This window comes from Vulpes vulpes, chromosome 15 (genome assembly GCF_048418805.1).
Source record: "Vulpes vulpes isolate BD-2025 chromosome 15, VulVul3, whole genome shotgun sequence".
Taxonomy (NCBI): Eukaryota; Metazoa; Chordata; class Mammalia; order Carnivora; family Canidae; genus Vulpes; species Vulpes vulpes.
In genome coordinates this window covers 102,631,717-102,652,232 of record NC_132794.1, presented here as the reverse complement: position 1 = coordinate 102,652,232, position 20,516 = coordinate 102,631,717, and the positions used below count along the sequence as shown (strand labels likewise).

The window sequence follows — 20,516 nt, the reverse complement described above, 5'->3', positions numbered from 1 at the left end:
TGACTGATTCTAGGCCACAGGAGCACATAGTCTCTGATGCTCTGGCCCTCAAGGGCCGACCGGGTTCACAAAGGGAAATGAAGCAAAGTCTCAAAGCTACACCCCGCTGAGTGGAGACGGAAGCCCACAGAGGTGGCCCCTGGCTTTCCCGACTTGAGCCTTATTTCTGTCTGTTCCAGCACAGGGGTGTTGCTGTCTGGTGGTACAGAGAAGGATCCTGCAGGTTTCTGCCTGTGAGTATGAGCCTGCCTGTGCTCTCTGCAGCAGCTCACCTGGCCTCCAGGGCTCCCGAGGGCGCAGACCTGGCTCTGCCCACGCTCTGGACCGACGGCTGAGGGATCTTGTGGAGCTGGGCGCTGGCCTGGGCACTCTGGAGCTCGGGGTTCTAATCTGGCCTTTGCCACTAACTCGCTGTGCGACCTTGGGCAAGTCACTTAATCTCTTTGGGCCTTGTTTCCTCATCTGTACGAGTGAGGATAATGACTACTAACCTGCCTCACCGACTGCCTGGTAGAATGATTTATAAGAGCTACTGGGAAATACTTTGAGAAGGGGTAATGTTAAATGAATCCCGGGGAGCAGCTCCCCTGAGACCTCTAGGACATGGCTGAGACCCCACCCATTCCTGCCTTCTTGCGTGTGGATCGAGGGGGGCCCTCCGTTCATTTGGGCACCAGCGATGCCCATCACACACTTTGCCAAGCTGGGAGCCCTGAGTTGGGGCTGTGCAGCCTGTTCCCAGGTAAACTAGCCTCTCCGAGAGAGCGGACATCTGCGTATTTCTCTCGAGTGTCCTGGAAAGGAGGTGGGCGCAGAATGGCTCACTCTCAAGCCTCCTGTCGTGGCCCTGCCTGACTTTTCTCTGATGTCTCAGTAAGTTTATATAGGAGAAGCCCTTAGGTTTAGATTCTAACAAGAACTTCAAGCTCTTTGTACTCATTTACTACTCCTTGGCTCTCACTTTCTCCCTAGTCTCCCAGTGAAAGACCCCACTGGGAGGGAGGAGCGAGGAGAACATACAGGAAAAGCAGGAGCCAGCAATACCCTGGGCACATTGCACTGGACCAGAGCCAAAGCAGAGTGAGCCCAGAGCACCTTCGAGTCCCCTCTCTCTGTGAGTCCCAATAGATTGCAGATGGGCCTTCTGCTTGCTTAAACCGAGGGAGGACGGTCAGCTGTTAGCTCAGAGAGCGCAACCTGCTGCTCACAGAAGCATCTAGAGGAGCAGATGTGCAGCCCTGCCCTCGGAGGTGGCTGTCCCAAGGAGAGTGACCAATGAGCCTGGTTTGTCTGGAACTTGCCTGGTTTTGCCCCCTGCAAGCCCCAAGCCCCAAGCCCCAGGAAATCCCATAGTTCTGGGTGGATAGAGATGGGAGGTCACCCTGTTCCCAGGCCTCTGCTTTATTAAAAGGCCCAAAACCAAGAATTTGGTTCCCCCATAGCAAAGATGAGCCAGAGCCAATCATTTCATGTCCTTGGCAAGAAAGCAGAAGTCCCAAGCTTAAAAACCAACAGTTTGTACCTCAGCTACATGCCCATGTGCTAAGTGAAAGAAGCCAGACTCAAAAATCATACACACAGTAGGATTCCATTTATGCGACTTTCTGGGTAGGGCAAAATTATGGGGAAAGAAAACCAGTCTGTAGTAGCTAGGGCTTGAGAGAAAGGGTTGACCACAAAGGGGTATGTGGGAAATTTTTGGGATGATAGAAATCCTTCTGTCTCAAATCTGCATGGTGGTGGTGCTTCCAGAGTTCTAGGTGTCTGTGATAACTCAGAACTGTACATTTAGCAGGGCTTTTTTTTTTTTCTCCTGTGTGTAAATTATACCTCTAGGAGGCTGACTTTAAGCCCTTGTGGGGCGCCGGGGTGGCTTAGTCGGTTGTGTCTGATTCTTGGTTTCAGCTCAGGTCATGATCTCAGGGTCATGAGATGGAGCCCCAGAGCGGAACCCTTGCTCAGCAGGGAGTCTGCTGGTCCCTCTTCCTCTGCTCCTCCCTGCATGCACATGTGCTCTTTCTCTGAAATAAATCGTTTTTTTTTTTTTGAAATAAATGAAATCTTTTTTTTTTAAATAAATGAAATCTTAAAAATAAAACAAACTCTAGCATTTTGGGGTGCCGTGGAATAAGCTGGGGAATCTGTTGAGTGCCCCGTTGACCATCACAGATTGTAAATAGAATCTGAGGTCTCCGTGTTTTCATGTTTGCAGCAATCTGGAAATACAGCAGAAGAGAGTGAAGAATTTGGGTAGAAAACCAAAGGATTGACTGCTTGACAGCATCTTAAATGCAAGAGACTTTTCCATTAGGTGTAAACACTGTGAGGGTGGAAGCTCTCCCTCTACTTAGAGAAAAGGGAAAGCAGTTCTCCTAAAACCCAGGCAGCAGATGAGCCCAAGAGGGTCACGGAATAGCAAAGCATTAGCTCTGGGCTCCCACCCTGGGAACTCTGCTGCTACACACATGGATCTAATGTATTGAATTTGGCAGCCTTCCTGCAAATCTTTTTTCTTTTTTCTTCTCCCCTCACCAATAAAGTTGTTGAATTGGAATTGAGTACTCAAGTCTGCACCATAATTACTTCCTGGCTGACTTTTTGTTTCTGGAAGTCCTGCTTGTCTATGCTAGCTAGGAATGATTTTGAGGCAGGGAGAGCCCATGATTTAACAGAATAATGCACCTAGTTCCATATGATGTAAGGGAGCAGCCCTCTTGGTTCCAGAAAGGGAAAAGCCTCATAGGCAAGGGCAGCATCACCAGGAGATGGGACGTGGAATTCCTCGAGAATGGAAGAGTCACTAGCACTCTGGTGATCCTAATGCAATCTGAAGATCTTGGTGGTTTCTATTTTTTCCTTTTCCTTTCTTTCTTTTTTTAAAATCAAAACTCATGTCGAATTGCCTTGTTCTTTAGGTACTGTGTCAGGATCTATGACCTGGGGAGCTGAGCCTGTTTCTTCCCATCTTTCTTAAAGATGGTGTATGGAAAGGCTGTAGAACTTTCATCCATGAGGACAATCTGTACCTAGATCACTTTCAACCGTGAATTACTTAGTTTCATGTGAGCAACTTTTCTTACAAATATATCCAAGCCACTAGTCACCTGCAAAGGCAGGTCTGTTTCACCTGTTCTTGGGATATGCAGGAAGAAATGTTGGGGCGGCCCTTAGTTTTTTTTTTTTTCTTAAGATTTTATTTATTTATTCATAAGAGACAGAGAGAGAGGCAGAGACACAGGCAGAGGGAGAAGCAGGCCCCATGCAGGGAGCCGGGCGTGGGACTCGATCCCGGGACTCCAGGATCACGCCCCAGGCCAAAGGCAGGCGCTAAACCACTGATCCACCCAGGGGATCCCTGCAGCCCTTAGTTCTAATTGTCTCGACTTTGTTGGAAGGCGCTGAAGTGGGAAATCTGTTTCGTATGTATCTGAAATGAAACATCCCTGTGCAGGGTCAGACCTAGCTTATCGTGGGTCCACCTAGGAAAGGCTAGGTTTGGGGCAGCCCCAGGGGTCCACTGCAAGTTCAAGTACAAGAATGGGAACGCAGCAGAGGAGAAGCTGGGAATGCCTGGCTGGGAAAGTTCTGGATACTTCCTTACCTGGATTGCAGACTGTTGCCGCCATCTCCCTAGGGCTACCCCGGTACGCTGGCATCCTTTTGGGTTGTGGGGATGATCTTAGTCTCCCTGTTAGACCAGCAAGTGGGAACACCGCCATTTCCTTCTATCCTCCACCCTCTTTTTTTTTTCTCCCCCAGTTTTTACACAACAGGATTTATTCATGTTGACTGTATTCAAGTCCCCAGATGGGGGGAGAAAAAGAGATTGTATTGAATGAGCTTATTGTTTGGAGATTTCACTGACTTCTTTTATTTAATACCCACAGTCTTGGAACATATTGAGCTGATTTACTAAAATTCAAATATGGTCCTTTTGGAAGGAATTCTGCTAGGGTGCTTGGTACCCCTGATATTGGGGTTGGGACCTGTTGGGTGGTGAGTTTGCTTGGGACATCTCCTCTTCATCTTTATGGTCTTGGTCTTGGGTCCACAAGGATTGGATATTCTCAGTTATAATACCAGGCTCCTAATGAGCTTGAGATGGTCACCACCCTACTGCCCTTTGCATCATCTGGGCCTTCTGTGCCATCCCCTCTAGTACAAGTGGAAGGAAATAAATGGTGGTGACATAGCAGACTTGGGCTGAAGTGGCAAGTATCAAACAGCCTCATTCCTGCTGCTCGAATGCCTAATGTGATGTGGCTGGTCCATGATAGGTAAAATTGAATTGTGTGCCTTTTAGCATGTTTTAGAGACAGGGTTCCTGCAGTCAATAATGCTGGAATGGTGGCTGAGGATCATGGTGTATGATGATCTGGTACAGTTGTCTGGATGGCTGCAACACAGTTGTCTTGTGACAGCTCCTGGTGTCTGGAGCTCTCGGGGATCTCCTGAGAGAGGGAGCCGTTGCAGGTACTTGAGCTGGGTGAGGCTTGTGTCCTGCTGGAGACAGTGGGAGCCCATCTCTGGTTCCAGTCTGTAGCATCCCAGATGCGTGGAAGTTAGCCTGTGGTAGAGTGAGTTGGGTTAACAACAGGACCATCACAGGCAAGTGTGTTAGGTGCTCCGGGACCTCTCTTGGGTGCTGCACACAGGCTTGATCTTGCTCCTGCACGTGGGGTGTCCTCCCTCTTTCTCTCCCCGCTCCCTCCCTGCTCTTTCTTTCATTCCCTGTTTTCCCCTTTTGACTTTCTGCTGGTTTCTCTCTTTATTTCCCTGCGATATCTGTTCAGATCTCCTGAGTCTTGAGGTTAGGAAAAGGATTCTTGGGCTTCTGGGAAGCTCAGTCTTTAAGTGTCTGCCTTTGGCTCAGATCATGATCCCAGAGTCCTGGGATCGAGTTCCGCATCGGGCTCCCTGCTCTGTGGGGAGCCTACTTCTCCCTCTGCCTGCTGCTCTCCCTGCTTGTGCTCGCTTGCTCTCTTTCTCTCTGTCAAATAAATAAATGATCAAAAAAAAAAAAAAATAAGGGATTCCCTCTGAGAACCTGAGTCCAGAAAGAGCCTCCCCCTGACCCCAGGTCTCTAGTAGTGTTGGGCTTTCATTTGTAGTAGCCATGGCTAGAATCCTAGGTTTCCCTGGGGAGCTGATGACCTGAGTCCGGGTAGGGAAAGTGGGGCTTGCTCTCAGCCAAAGAGCATCTCATTCCCTCCTAGCAGAGGAGGCCATAGTGAAAATCTGTTCAGCATTCCCCCTGGTGTTTCCTCAGACCCTAGAAAGTACCGTTCTGTGTGGCCTAATGCGAAGAAGGCCACCTTCTCCAAGCTTCATGGTCCAAGCCATTGATTGGCTAACCCTGGAGCCTCCTGGCCAGCCCACCTGGCCTCGTGCAGGTTCGTGTCACAGTGACTAAGATTCCCAGGAAGGAGCATTCTGATCGTCCCTCTGTGGGCCTTTGAACAGCACCCTCTTGGCCTCCGAGGGGTGAGGGCTCCTCCCTCTGCCGTCCAGAGCTCCCTGGAAACGAACATCAGAGGAGGGCCTGGCACCCGCGCAGGGGGAGCATGAGAAAGTTGCCGCAGTTTGGATAAGAGTTCTAAACTCTGAAGACTCAACATTGACTAAAATAATTTTTTCCCATTGACCTCCCGGCTTCTCAATGGGCAGGCGTCCATCTCCTGCCCATCTGATGTTGGTTTGGTGTGTGTCACTGTAAACAGTTCAGGCTGGAAGCAGATCTCTGCGAGTTATGAGATCCAGGTGGTGCTCCCGGCTCACCACGCACTGATTCCCTCAAGGGTGGGAAGGGCCCTTTTGTTCCCAGAGGGAGAATTTAGTCTCCTGCCTTTGTGTGTGTGTGTGTGTGTGTGTGTGTGTGTGCTCATGCCAGAGGAGGGGACCCTCAGGTGACAATCAGCCCCATTTTCTTGAAATCTCCTAAAGCTATTAATGCCCCCCAAGGGTAAGATTGCTATCTTAACAAATCTCTTTTTCTGCCCTGGGGAGGCTGAGGCAGCTGGGAGAGAGAAAGTAAAGACTGTTCTGTTGGGGCGGAGTGACTTCCAGACTCCAAGCTTATTCATCAAGGCTCACTCAGCCTTGGCACCTTGACCTTGAACCCCCCTGAAGGCTTTAACCCCTCCCTGCACCTCACATAGCCCTTCTCTGTGCCTTCATACTTGGCTGCCGTGTGTTTGTGCATCTAGATTCCTTCCCTGGCTGGAAAAAAATAAAGGCAGTCACATAGCTTGGAACAAAATATTCTCTACAAATGGCTTTTTTTTTTCCCCCTTAAAAAATTTACCATCATTGAGTGTGAAAATGGTTTAGATTCAAGAGGAAACAGCTGGCTGGCAGAGATCCTGGTGGGGTCTTGGGTAAGATTCCGCTGTGTCACTAATGACTTTATTCGGTACATTTCCGGCACAAGCACCCTTGGCAGTTGGGGAATTTTGTGGCTGAGAACTTTCATCAAGGCAAGAACAGCAGCAGGAACAGCTCCCAGCTGAGGCCAGGAAGGGAAGGCCTCATTTCATTCAGGATAACCCAGACCTGTTCAGTGGATGTCTCATATCTGCCTTGGTAGTTTAACTTGGATGCTCACAGCCCTTTTCTTCCTAGAATATTCTGTCTTTGGGTTTCTCTGAGATTTCAGTATATTGCCACTGTAGCTCAGGGGAGCCCAGATTTCTTAAGGTCCCTGAACCAGGCCTCCTTCTTCGAGTGCAGATGGGGGGACTAAGGCACCTTGCCAGTGGCTGTAGGGGAGAGAGGGAGAGGTGCTGTCCTCTGTATTGGAGGAAATCTGGAGAAAATCTGAGCTCCTCCTTTGCATGGCTCTTTCCTGTTTGTTCTAGCGTCTTCCGCCGTTCCTTTGCTCTATGCCCCAGCCATACTGGATTCCTTGTGGTTTTCCAAACTGTACTTGTTTGTTGTTCCATTGGCTTGGATGTCCTCCCCCGGGGCTGCCTGCCAAGCTTATCTGTCTTTAACCCCTCACTGCACCTGGCACAACTCACCATGGCCATGGTCATCATGTCCATGTTACAGTTGATGGAAAGTCTGTGTTTCCAGGAGGCTGTGAAGGTCAAAGCCATCTTTGTGTCCACAGCACCTAACCCCATGGGTGGTGTATCGTAAGTGTTCAAGAAACTGTCATTGTGTGATTGAGAAATAGGGGCCATCCTCAATCTTTTTGAGAGTGTGATTACATTGAATTTAAGGACTTCCGCTCACTAGCGGACATCCTGGACAAAGTTAATGCAGCTGACAAAAAGGAGAGAGAGCTTTACAGCGTCTAGAACCTTCCAGGAACTAACATTTAGAACATACAAGGAATTCCTGAAAATCATCCAGAACAGGGCAGAAATTGCAATAGAAATAAAGATGAAGGGCAGCCTGGGTGGCTCAGCGGTTTAGTGCCGCCTTCAGCCCAGGGTGTGATTCTGGAGACCCGGGATCGAGTCCCATGTCGGGCTCCCTGTGTGGAGCCTGCTTCTCCCTCTGCCTGTGTCTCTGCCTCTCTCTCTCTCTCTCTCTCTCTGTCTCTCTGTCTCTCTGTCTCTCTATGTCTCTCATGAATAAATAAAATCTTTAAAAAAAAAAAGACGAGTAAAGGGTATGAATGGGAGATTACAAGTGAAGGAGCCTCCACAAAGCTAACGAGCATCTGAAGAAGCACGAGGCTCCTTTAGTCATCAGGGATAAACCAACCGAAATGACCACCTGGAAGGCTGACCACGTTGAGAGGCTGCAGGCTACCTAGTATTCTCAGAACATGCAGAAATTTCTGCACGGGTCCACACACTATTTGTGGTGGTGAAGAATGGGTCTTGGTGTCCCTAGGGAGAGTGGACAGGTGAACGATGATGGTGGACGCACATCCTAGTGAATTACCCAGAGGTAGAAGCAGTGGATTAGATGTCCACCCAGCACCATAGGCAGATCTTGAAGACACAGCGCTGAAAGGTAAGAAGCCAACTAGGACATCATATAAACAAAATGGTCCATATTAGAAAGTTCATCTTGGGGATGAGGAATGGGATATGATGAAGGGGAATCTGTAGGAGTTTGCTTATGGCGTGTTGTTGATTCCAGAAGCCTACAAATCTGACTTGAAGCAAGCAAGCATGGCACAGTGAGGGCAACACCAGAAGCCCAAGGGGAGTGCTGTGGGAAGACGGGGGACAGGTGCTTCTCTCCCCCATACCCACCCCAGGGGGAGGAGTCAGTGGAGAGACCATTTTCCTTATTAATTGCTGGGCTGTTCAAAACCCTTTGCCCCTGAGGTTTTTATAATAGACAACCCTTCCAGTTGACTCCAAAGTTCACCTTTTGTCAGAGCTATAGTGGTGATTAACAACCTGCCATTGTCACGAGGGGAGGGGATGCTTGTAACCCACCCTCGGATAAGCGTGGGATCCTAGGGCTGGCTTCTAATAGCTGAGAATCTTTCAGTTGTCTCCAGCTACTCTGAGCACCGGGAGTCATCCTTGGGTCCACATTACTGAGTGCAGGTCATGGCCAAGAGCTTATGGCCAAAGGTTCATCAGATTGAGTAGAATGTTTTGGAATTAGATTTTCCCAGGATCTGACTGGAAATGAGGTTATTAGACTCTGTGCAACAGTTCCTTTTTGCTCCTTTCCACCCGAGATGGGAATAGTCACTCAAAATAGGTGTATCCAGAGGAGATAAGCTGCCTCTCCCACCCCAGGTCTGTTTGATCTGGACAGAGTTGGTCCTTAACATTGTTTGTTCCATCTTTTTTTTTTTTTTTTTTTTTGTCCTTTTGAGATTCAAGGGTTTAGGTGATAAAGAGCCATTTGGATGAGGAAGAACACCAGCTGCTTCTGCTTTGCCCAGTGGTGTGTTCAGGGAAGTTCCTGGGCCGGGGGGTGGGACCTGGAGCTGCCCCAGGGTCTTATCAGTGTGGGCAGAAGAGCAAACTCCACTCCCCCCTTCCCCGTGTGGCTCAGCGGTGGGCAGCAAACCCAACTATTTGTAAAGCCAGGAACTAAAGGTTTTCAGAAAATGGAAAAACCCTAAGGTTGGTTCTGCTGGTCTGACAGTTTTCCCACTGTTCTTTCTCATGCACTGGAATCATTCAAGGACCTCTTTCTTCTGGATGTTCTCTATCCCACCTGTCCCACTTGCTGACAGTGTTCATTTTCTCCCCCACATCTCTGGATCTGCTTTCCCAATTCCTGGCTCCACTGCCATGTTGGCACCTGAGTGATGGAACAACAAAGATCTTCATTTCTGTAAGTTCAAGTGTCACCCCCAGGGTCCTTTCCAGTTCAAAGGATTTGTGATTTTGCAATGAACTTGCTCCCATCTTAAATAGCCCCTCAGCATGGGAGAATTTCCAGATATTCACATAATAAGTATTTTCTTGACCTTCAGTGTATCAAGTATTGTCTGTTGAGATCAAGCTGGGTGCACTATTAATGTGGTGGGTGTAGGACAGTGGCCTGAGATACCTGAATCATGATGGTCCCAACATACTTCCTACCAGGCAAAGCCAAGGAAGAACTTCTGAACCACCCTGTGTCTGAATTGCTTCTTCAAGAGGCACAAATACTTTACTCCCTCACTGTTGAGACTGTAGGGAATATAATATTGAAGGTTGCAGGGTTCATGCAGAACTGGTGCATATCCAGCTTGGATTCCTGTGATCTTGGGTAATTACTTGCTATTTCTGAGTGTCTGTTTCTTCCTGAAGATCTGAAAGGGGCTCAATATCCTTTCCCTGGGAGGTTTGTAAGGATGGAGTGAAACCTTTTACTTCTCAGTAGGTGCCACACACAGAGCTCCAGTGCTAGTTATTGGTGGTAGGTGGTGGTGAAACAAGACATCGAATTTGCCATGGATCCACCATGTTTATTTCTGATACCTAAAATCTTTGCTTCTATGTGGTTTATGTATCCAGTGGAATATTACTCAGCCATTAGAAACGACAAATACCCACCATTTGCTTCAATGTGGATGGAACTGGAGGGTATTATGCTGAGTGAAATAAGTCAATCGGAGAAGGACAAACATTATATGGTCTCATTCATTTGGGGAATATAAATAATAGTGAAAGGGCATATAAGGGAAGGGAGAAGAAATGTGTGGGAAATATCAGAAAGGGAGACAGAACATAAAGACTCCTAACTCTGGGAAACGAACTAGGGGTGGTGGAAGGGGAGGAGGGCGGGGGGTGGGGGTGAATGGGTGACGGGCACTTGAGGGGGGCACTTGACGGGATGAGCACTGGGTGTTATTCTGTATGTTGGTAAATTGAACACCAATAAAAAATAAATTTATTTTAAAAAAAATCTTTGCTTCTGATGATACTGCCCTTAAGGCTGTGTGGGGAGGGGAAGCAGATTCGTGAAGGGCTGTTTCCTGTCTCAGAACCCCACAGTATGAGGCACACTGTGCCTCATTAGTCCTCTGTCACCCCAGCCATCCTCATCTAGAATAGTCACTGCTCTACCCACACGCCCGGCTTGTTGGGAGGGTCAGTGGAAAGCTATGCATACAAGTGTTTTGAAAGCTGGAAAGCACTGAACATGCATAAAAAGGCGATTATTTCAGTGTTGGGTTGGAATTGCATCGCACATGAAGGGAAGTCCGCAGTGCTTTCCAAGTCATTGCGATTTGTTCCAATTCAACGTGGGGGTCTTCATGGCCAGAAGGCAGACTCTGTCGGTCATGGGAACCCAGGGTTGGGTGGAATCATGTTTGAATCTGGCTGATGGAATGAGCAATTAGATGTAGGATCACAGTCGACTTAAGTGAAGTCTTAGGAAGAGATTCAGTCGGGCTAGTGAAGTTCATTTCACTCCGTAGGCAACGGGTCCTGCCTTGCCAGGTGCCCGCCCCAAGATGTGGAGGGTGGTAAGCTGTCTGCATCCCAGAACTAGTGCCCACATGGCCTGGGTACCAGTTGCAGCCCCATCTGCTCAGAGACATGTTGCTGCTAGGTCTCTTTAGCTGAGTCATCCCGAGCTGCTGCTCCCTAGCCCTGCAGTGGGGTCCCCCTGGACCCAAGGAAGCCCCAATCTCCTGGCAGCTGCTGCCTGGCAAGGGCTGGGCTGCTTGCGATGGGCTTGTCTTCCCTCTCCTGACTTCCTGCACTACCTCTCTTTGGGGGAGAGTACCCCCTCCATTCCTGACTTTCTTCATCTTCCCTGCTCTGCAGCTGCTATCTGCTTCATATTAAGTGGATGATCAAGAATCAAGAATGATTATTAAAAATACTACTACTACTACCTTTTACTTTTTACTTCATGATATGTTCCATTTTTTACCTGTACCAATATCCCAGTGAGTGGTGTCAGAAATGCCATGACAGCCCTTTTCTTCCTATGGCAACTGAGGGTTTGAGCCTCTCTGAGTGTAACTGTCACACAGCCACGGAGTAGGAAATTGTTTCTCCCAGAAGGTGGTTGTTCAGCCTCGGAGCCAAGGGTAAGCCTTGCTGCCCGCATCTGACGGTGACAGTGTCCCCAGGCTGGGCAGCTCCCTAGGCATTTATTCCCATCATCTTGCTTAATCCATAGAGACTCTGGAGGGATGGTGGTGAGAACTTGCAGGACCGGCTCTCACCCTTCACCCAGCACCTGTGTAGCTTCCCGGGGGTGGCTGACTACCTACCTGGGAGGGTCCTGATTGGAGAGAAGCCTCTTAGACTCTTTCAGTGATATTCTTGGCATTTCTCCCTGGGGGAGAAGTCCCCTGGAATGCAGGGACCTGTTCCCCTGAGCTAGACTGAACAGAGAATGTTAATAAAAGGCTTCCCAGAGCTTTTCCATCAGACACTTTCATCTTCCTCCAGGCCTGCAGAATCAGGACTGGGCGTGGAGTTGGGGAGGCAGGAATCCAGCAGTAAATATTATTATCTTTATTCTGTGGATGGAGGAAATTGAAGCCAGACATTGAGGCCAGAGGCGGCCCAAGCACCAGTTCGCAGCCAATGCAGTGGGATCCAGACCCAGCTCCACTGGACTCTAGAACACCTTCTGCTGCCTGGTCTAGCCCGATGGAGCTAGACATGACCTCCATCCTAGACATGAAGCCGTGTTCAGCCTGGTGCGGAGGGGGCTGTGAGTCTGCGGGCTACATTGCAGCCCACGTGGTGCACCTCTTTGGGGTGGAGGGGGGGGCGGTCCCTGACGCTCACGGCTGCTGCTCCGCCGTCTCTAGGAGTGCCCTAGCCTGATAGAGCAGACCTCCCTGCAGGGGAGCTTTCCTGTATGCTCCCTATGTGCCGGGGTTCCAGGTGTTTAGCCTCCCAAGTGTGTTCCCTGCAGGCCCAGCCAGGCCTTTCCTCATGCTGTTCCTCATGTCAGGGAACATGTGCTTTTTCCCTCCGCCCCTCCCTGTCACCCCGCCTTCATCTACCGCCCCCTCACCCTGGAAGCCAGCGTTCATTGGTCACACCTGGCCCCAGCTGTTCATGTTCCACATGGGACCCAGTCCGCCCTTCCCTGTGCTGCCACATGTGGCTCTCTGTCTTGTCCCTGCCGCTCATCTTATAGCTCCTGAAGCACACAGTGGGATCTTGGGCACTCAGGTGGGCATTCACCTTGTCTGACAATTCCCAGGAGTTTCTGGCCAGTTTCCCATCTGCTGGTTTCAAGCAGCCCTTGAGCTTTCAGAAGCCTCTATGGAGTTCTCTACTCAATGCTGCTGTGGGCCCGAGGAGGGTTGAGAGAGGTGAGCCGTGGTCCCTAGCCATACAGGCATGGCTTGCATGACCTGCACTTCTCCCCGTGGGCCTGGAGGTGAGTCCTTAACCAGCGCCCAGGAGGCCCTGTGTGCTGTGTGCCCCCACCATGCACACCGTGTGATGAGGGCGGTGAGTGTGCACGCAGGAGGGAGGTGAGCATTGTTCCCATTTCTCACCATTTGGAAGGAAAGATAAGTTAGGGTGTTCTCACTTGGAAAATAAATCTCACTACAGGCAACATTCAGCCACACGCCATTCGTGCCCAACAGCTGTCTCTCATTTGCTGGCAAATGTTCCCAGAGATGAATGTCCTCCATCCACAGTCACAGCCGTCCCTAAATGGAGGCTTTGGACAAGTGCAAGGGGAACAATGGCCCTTCTCAGAGAGCTCTCAGCAGACGCGCCCAGTGAAGTTGGTTCATCACTTGGAGCTGGGTCAAGACCATAGACAAGATGCCATTGATTCAGCAAGGAAGGCCCTAACAGCCGTGGAGTTAGGCTGAAGGCAGCAAGGAGCAGAGAAAAGGATGGGATTCATGGCTGCGGGGACAGACCTCCATTAAGCAGAGTGAATGATTCCTCCTTTCAAATACCATCTTCTAGGAGCTGACTTATGGCAGGATAGCTCTTCTCAATACATTTGCAACACCCTCCCAGGGTTTGGGAGGGCCTCATGCTTCTAGGCCAGGTTGTTGAATGGATGAGAGTATTGGGCTAAGGGAGATGAGGGGGTGGAGCCAGGATATGAACCCTGACTCCTGGTCTGAATCCGTTCAGTTTCCCCACCCCTTTTCCCCATAGCCAGGTTGGGGAAGGGGATGGTGGAGAAAAAGAAAAGATCAGCTGGATAGGTAGGTAGAACCAGCAGGGACTTGTGGCCACAGCCCTAGGCTGCAGCTGAGAGCAGGTGTCTCTGTGCTGCCAGCCTCAGACTGGGCATCCGCAAGCCCCCCTTCCACCAAGTCCTGCGTCTGCTCTCCCTCTCTGCTTCTGTCTCTGTTGACTTTCTGGAACAAAGGGTAAAATGTCAAATTTCTAAGCTGGCGAGGCCCGACTGGGCAAACTCACTTTTTCTCTCTCCTTTTTGTTGTTTTCGTTTTTCTGATGGAGATACTTTACATCATTGAGAATAGCGCAGACGACAGCTACACATTGCTATTTCTCTCTGGAAGGGGCTCAGGGTAGTAATTTTACATGTATTTTTATGGCAAAAGCCATACCTGCTTATTATGAAATATGCATTCATGGCAGAAATTTATAACCTGGAATGTGAAAATCCCTAGAATTCCACCCTTGATGATAATATCTGTCAAGGATATATTCATCCAAATATTTCTCTTCCTCTGCAACCATTATTTTTTCCTCCCCCCCCCAATCCTTCTCTCTCTCCCTCCCTTCCTTCTGTTTCTGCCTCTCCCCTTCCTCTTTCTCCTTTCCCTCTCCTCTTTTCCAGCCCCAGGGGTATAAAGTTTTAAAAAGCAAAAGCTAAAAAACAAAACAAAACAAAACAAAAAACCCCAAAACCAAAACAGTTTAGCAAGTAGCCTTCTTAAAGGTCCATATATAAGCAGCCATGTGTGTATATAATTTCCCCCTTTCTCCAGGTGGAACCCACTCACCAGTAACATTCTTCTTTAAGTTCGAGATGTTTCTTGGAGTTCGCTCCTGCTAGATCTGCATAATCGTGGAGTATTATGTTTCTCTCAGTCCTTTGCTGGGACAGACCATGCCACCGTGAATTTCCCTGCATGGAGCTCATTTCAGGCACACCAAGGATTTATGCGGCACTTCCCAAAACCTCGGGAAGTAGAATCACTGGGTTGAAGGGGCATGGGTATTAATAGTTTGATTCGATGTTGCCAAAATGTCTTTCTAGAAGCTGTGTCCTTTTTACCCTTATAAGCAAAGTATCAGAGGATCTGTTCCCCTCCACCCTCATCGACACAGTATGTTATTACACTTTGTCATCTTTGCCCATCAGATTGGGCAGAGGTATTTCTGCAAGGTTTCCCTTTTCTCCTATACATGAAATTGAGCATCTTTTCATACGTTTAAAAGCCGTGTGTGTGTGTGTGTGTGTATATACACAATCTGTACATATGCATGATCTGTTTTTCTAGTGGGTTGTTGGTCTTTCTAAATGTTAAGGAAATTAACCCTTTGAATATGAGTTGTAAATCCCCCCCCCCCCAGGACCTTCCCCTTCCCTGCCAGTTTCTTGTCTTTTGAATTGCTTTTATGTTTACTTTTCCAAAGTAGATTTTTTTGTATGTGTGTGGTCAAATTTATCTCCTTTTATGGCCCTAGGGATTTTTTTTTTAATACTTAGATAGTCTCTCTAAAATTATACTTTAAAAATCTTTTTCCTTTTTCTGAAAAGTAGCTTTATTGAGGTAACATTCACATACTAGACCATTTACCATTTTAAAGTGGACAGTTCAGTGGTTTTTCATATATTCACAGAGTATGCAACTGTCACCACAGTTAATTTTAGAACTTTTCGTCACCTCAAAAAAGAAACTCTATATCCTTTCTGTTACCCTTCATTTTTCTGCCTGCACCTCCCCTCCTCTCAGCCCCAAGCAAACACTAAACTAATCTATTTTCTGTCTTTATAGATTTCTGTCTTCTGGACTTCCCTGTAGATGGAATCACATCAGATGTAGACTCTTGTGATTGGCTTCTGTAACTTGGCATAACGTTCTTGAGGTTCTAAGTTGTCATATGGTATCTGTACTTCATTCCTTTTTATGGCCAATTAATCTCATTGTATATATAGATGTAGCTAGAACACACCTTGTTTATCCATCTATTGACGGACATTTGTGTTGTTTCTACTGTTTGGCTATTAGGAATAATGGCACTGTAATCATTTGTATACTAGTTTCTGTGTGGACATATGTTTTTGTTTCTCTTGGGCATATACTTAGGAGTAGAATTTTTGGGTCATGTGGTAACTTTGGGTTTAATTATTTTTTTTTCAAAGATTTTATTTATTTATTCATGAGAGACACAGAGAGAGAGAGAGAGAGAGAGGCAGAGACACAGGCAGAGGGAGAAGCAGGCTCCATGCAGGGAGCCCGATGTAGGATTCAATCCTGGGACTCCAGGATCACGCCCTGGGCCAAAAGCAGGCACTAAACCGCTGAGCCACCCAGGCATCCCCCGGGGTTTAATTATTTGAAGAACTGCCAGACTGTTTTCCAAAGCAACTGCATCATTTTACAGTCCCACCAGCTGTTTTTTTGTCTAGTGCTTTCATGATCTTATTTTTCATGTTTTAAGGTTTTTTTAAAAAGATTTTATTTATTTATTCATGAGAGAGAGAGAGAGAGAGAGGCAGGCAGAGGGAGAAGCAGGCTCCACGCAGGGAGCCCGATGTAGGACTTGATCCCAGATCTCCAGGATCACACCCTGGGCCGAAGGCAGATGCCCAACTGCTGAGCCACCCAGGCATCCCATGTTTTAAGCTTTTGAACAATCTGAAGTTCTTTATAAGGTATGACTAGGGATTAAATGTGTATTTCTCCAGGTGGCTCTTCCATTGTAACAACAGTGCTTTTTCAATCTTTCCTTCTCAGTGGCTTTATCATAAATCATTATATATATTTGGTCTTATTTTATGTACTCTAGTCTTTTCCATTGATCTATTTGTCCGTTCATATAACATTGCCACACTGCTTTAATTTTTGTAGTTCTGTGACTTACCTCACTCTTAAGTTTTTTTAAAAAAAAAAAAACCCTCATCACAAGCATTTATTAAACCCTCATCTCTGTATAGTACAGAGTTAGAGAGGGTATAAATCAAATCCAACATTGTTCCTGCCATCCAGAAGCTTGTGGTAGATAAGAGTTAGTTCTCGTTGCCATACCCTCTGACAAACACATTACGTGAATCATCTTATTTAAACTTCTAATTCTATGAGGGTAAGTAGAGTTTTTCATTCCTGCTGTAGATTGAGGAAACCAATCTTTCCCAGCCCTTGGTTCAGAGCTATCTTGCAGAATTGAAATGAAGGCATTTGAGGGTAGAAATGCATCTCATTCATCTCATCTCATTCAAGTCTTTGAGACAGACAACTCTGAGACAGAAAAAAGACAGAGTTGGCTTTCAAAAAGTTCTAGGTGAGGTACTTTTGGGTGTCTGTCAATTGAGAGACATCCAAGGCAATGTGGTGGGAAATTCCTCCTGGGGTCTCCCCTGCAACCAGGGTCTGCTCCCTCATGGTAGAATGACTAAGACCAGTGAGCCCTTGGAGGAGAGCCCCACACTTTGGAATGGAAGCCTCTTGAACATAAATTTGGTCATTCCCCAGCACTGACTTGCCATTGAGAACCCAGACAGTGGGGAAGTGGGGTTAGACTTTGGCTACTTTTTCTTCCCAGATTGTGTGACTCAAGATCCCTGCCAGGGATGGAGTTTTGTTTTGTTTTGTTTTCTCCTCCGTTGCAAAAGGATAGCAAAAGTATTTGCCACATAAAACATACAAAGCCTCATAAAGTCCCAACCAATGAAATCATCGTCTCTTTCCAGGCGGACTCACTCTCCTGACCTTGGCTGATTTCCACCCTCCGGGGAGTTGTAAGGCAAGGGAACTGATTTACTCAGGGAAGAGACCTACTTAACTTTCACTTCCTCAGACTTCATCAAACACTTGGGGCTTGGGGGTCATGGGATTAAGAGAGCATGATGGAACTGCCCTGGAAGCCTTGGCTTGTAGGAATGTGAGGTAAACCCATGAGGAACAAGAAGTCTCAAAAGGATTTTGCCTGGAAATGGCAATAAAAATACAGTCACAGTTGCCTTGATATTTCAAAACTTTGGCTAAAGGAGCAAATGTCTGTCTCTTCCTTCTTCTCTCTCTCATCCTCCAAAGACATTTGTTTTATGGGAAACTCTTGGTAAAATTTTAACTATTCCGCTGGGCAGGTGGGTGATTGTTGTTCACTTCTTATTGTGGGAAAATAGGATATGTAGGCTGGGTCAGTGTGACCTGGGTTTGAATATCCTGGTTTTGCAGACATCACCATTGCAGAGGAGCTAGTTGAGCTAGTATAGTCCAACATCTGGTGTGTGTCTTGGCCCAAGACATGCCAGGGTCAGGTACATCTTCAGGGGCGGTGTGTCTGGGGCTGCTTGGCCCAGACACCCTTAATGATGACCAGTGATGTGTTTTCAGTCTTCTATGGCGGCCAGAACATTCCTATAGGCCTAGAGACTAAACTTCTTCCTCCATGCGTCCTTTTTGGGGACTTCTCAAAATGTATGGTCTAGTGAGGTTGGGAAGTGGGGCCATGACTTCTCTTCTAGGCCCTTAGCTTTGGTCTTTGGGGATTAATTTAATTTCAGGCATCATCCTAGAAGCAGAGGTCTCTGACAAGCAGAATACATTTGCAGGAAAATGAAGACAACATTGCTTTGTGATGAGGGACTGTTTCTCTTGTAGAAACTGTAGTCCACTTTATTAGAAGGTATCCATTTACATCCTAAATCTCCTGGGCTCTGGGGATATAATGAAGACAGTGACAACACTTTTAATATTTATTCATGGAAAGTTTCTCAGCTTCCCCTGGAAAGTCTGTTTCCCAGCCTTGTCTGTATTCCATCCAGCTATGTCTGGAAGCCTCTTAGGCTGATAGGTACTCCTTTCTCTGTGCTTTCCCAGCCCTTGGTTCAGTGCTATCTTGCAGAAGTGAAATGAAGGCATTTGAGGGTAGAAATGCATCTCATTCATTTTTTGTATCTAGAAGAGTGTGAGGGCTCAATAATTATTCAATAATTCCACCATCACACTGGGGAAAACCAGTAAGCATTCTATCTGCTAACTGTTATTTTGCCAACACGTTGGTTCTGGAGACTGCATTGGCTACTGATGTGAAAGTTGTATTGTCTTGATTAATATCTATGGTGTATGCTACAGTGTCTGATATAGCAGATAGCCCACGGATTCTTGTCTTTCCCACTCAGCACACCTTGATGGGCATAGTGATGGCTTCTTTCTGAAAAACATGTCATCCTTGGCTGGACTTCACCCGGGGTAATCCAGTTTATGGATTGTGCATTGTACTCCACTTGATCCTTGCCTCGAGATGGACCTTTTTGAAGAGCCTTAGAAAGGAGTGTCTCTGCTAAGTTTTTCAGATAACCTGGTAAAAATATTCCATCTGCTAAATGAATGTGTTCTTTAAGATGAAGTTACCGGCATTTCACATTCGGTTGTTCGGAAGTGTTTTTTGACTTCGAAAGTCTGGGGATAGGATGGAAGGGGGTGAGTGTGAATTAGTAAATTGCAGGCCAAAGGACATGTTTGATCTGTATATTATGACCTTGACTTGTGTAATGGTATAAGTCCTCCTAATGGTATATGAAAACACCAAGTTTTCAACTGGGTTTGTGACAACAAAGTATTATGTGGCCCTTTGCCTTCCCTGTGTTGGGAAAGCAGGTGAAGGATGTGCCAAGCCCAGTCCCCAGGGGTCTCCTCACCATCTCCTTCCCACTGCTCCTGGCTCCGTGGGTGGTGGCTTCTGGGGAGGCCTGAAAGCTCCACTGGTTTCTCGGTCTCTGGCTGATTCCTTGTGGGTGGTCTTTTATTCTTCCCATGCTTCTCTATTCTTAAGTCCTCAGTCTTTCTACCCCTTGGATAGTATTGAAGTTGTGTGTGTTTTTAATTGAGTGTCGACAGTTCTGGACATAAGGAGTTCAGCAACTGCGTTATCGGGTCTGAATGTGCAGTGTTGTTTTAGCCCATGTGATTGTTTCAAAATGCTCTTCCTTGTGGTTTTTGAGTTAGGTAATTTACTGTAATCCTTTTCCAAGAGGAGCAATGATCACAGAGGCTCTGAAACTGTAGAGTCTCTACCATGCATGAAATTTGCCATTTATAGGATCTAAAGAAGACTCTTTGGTTACTAGTCAGGTGCTACCATGGCAAGAACATCAGTATTAGAGCTTAGTTCCATTATTTACTCTTCCCCTTCTCTAAGTGGAAAGTCCTTAAGTGTAGATAACCTCTCACAGGGCTTTGCCTCGCACTTGCCCTCCCTACCCCCGTCCACCAGATCTGAGCACAAGGCCGAGTTCACAGTTGATACTCTTTATAAGATGGTTTATTTCACAAGTCAGAGTGCTTACACAGTGATGAACAAACACCATCCTTCCTCTGGAAGATCTCAATCTCTCAGATAGTTTAGTGTGTGTGATTCATTTAAGAGGGCGCCTTTTTTAGGGGCCCCCGGGAGGAGCCATGCATTTGGCTGTGTAATACTTTGTTGTCCTGAGTCCGATTTAAATTTTTTATATTTGTCCCCAGTTAAACTCTGATGGAGACTGAAATATGAAATCAGAACATCGAAGTCACCTCTTTTTTTGTAGGCCAGTGGCTTTTAAGCTAAGAATGGTTTTTACCATTGAACATTTGCAAGTAATTGGATGACAGGAAACACTGACTTTGAATCCCAATTAAGCAAAATGTTATTCCCTTCTAAAACAATATTTTCCTTCCCATTGATTTTTATTATAAAATATTGCACTGGACGATGATGATGATGATATTGGATTTTTGTCAATAGAAAATTTGTGGACGTGTGTTTTCTCTTGTTACTGTAGTAGCTATATTATATCCTTACTTTTGTTTATCGGTCTGTTCTAGGATAGGGGTCGGAAACTTTTCTGTAAAAAGCAGATAGTAAATATTTTAGGATTTGTGGCATATGGTCTATGTGGCAATGGTTCAACTCTGCCATTGTAGTGTGTAAGCAGCCATAGATGGTATGTAAACAAGTAGGTATGGCTGT

The 20,516-nt window shown here is 47.0% G+C and overlaps 1 protein-coding gene across 37 annotated transcripts in view; it reads left to right on the top strand.

The window, feature by feature from the left end:
- The window catches only part of AFAP1L2 (actin filament associated protein 1 like 2), a 101,300-nt gene that overhangs the window by 5,637 nt on the left and 75,147 nt on the right, over nucleotides 1–20,516 (top strand). For 15 of the 37 annotated variants that reach the window (XM_072740095.1, XM_072740099.1, XM_072740094.1 and 12 more), the window contains one exon: nucleotides 180–233. The exons of 13 other annotated variants lie outside the window; for them this stretch is intronic. In XM_072740095.1, the coding sequence (XP_072596196.1) occupies nucleotides 180–233 (54 nt within the window). Of the gene's footprint in view, nucleotides 1–179; nucleotides 234–15,337; nucleotides 15,447–20,516 lie in introns of those variants that run through there. 9 more of the 37 variants (XM_072740126.1, XM_072740123.1, XM_072740124.1 and 6 more) reach the window with 2 other exon arrangements.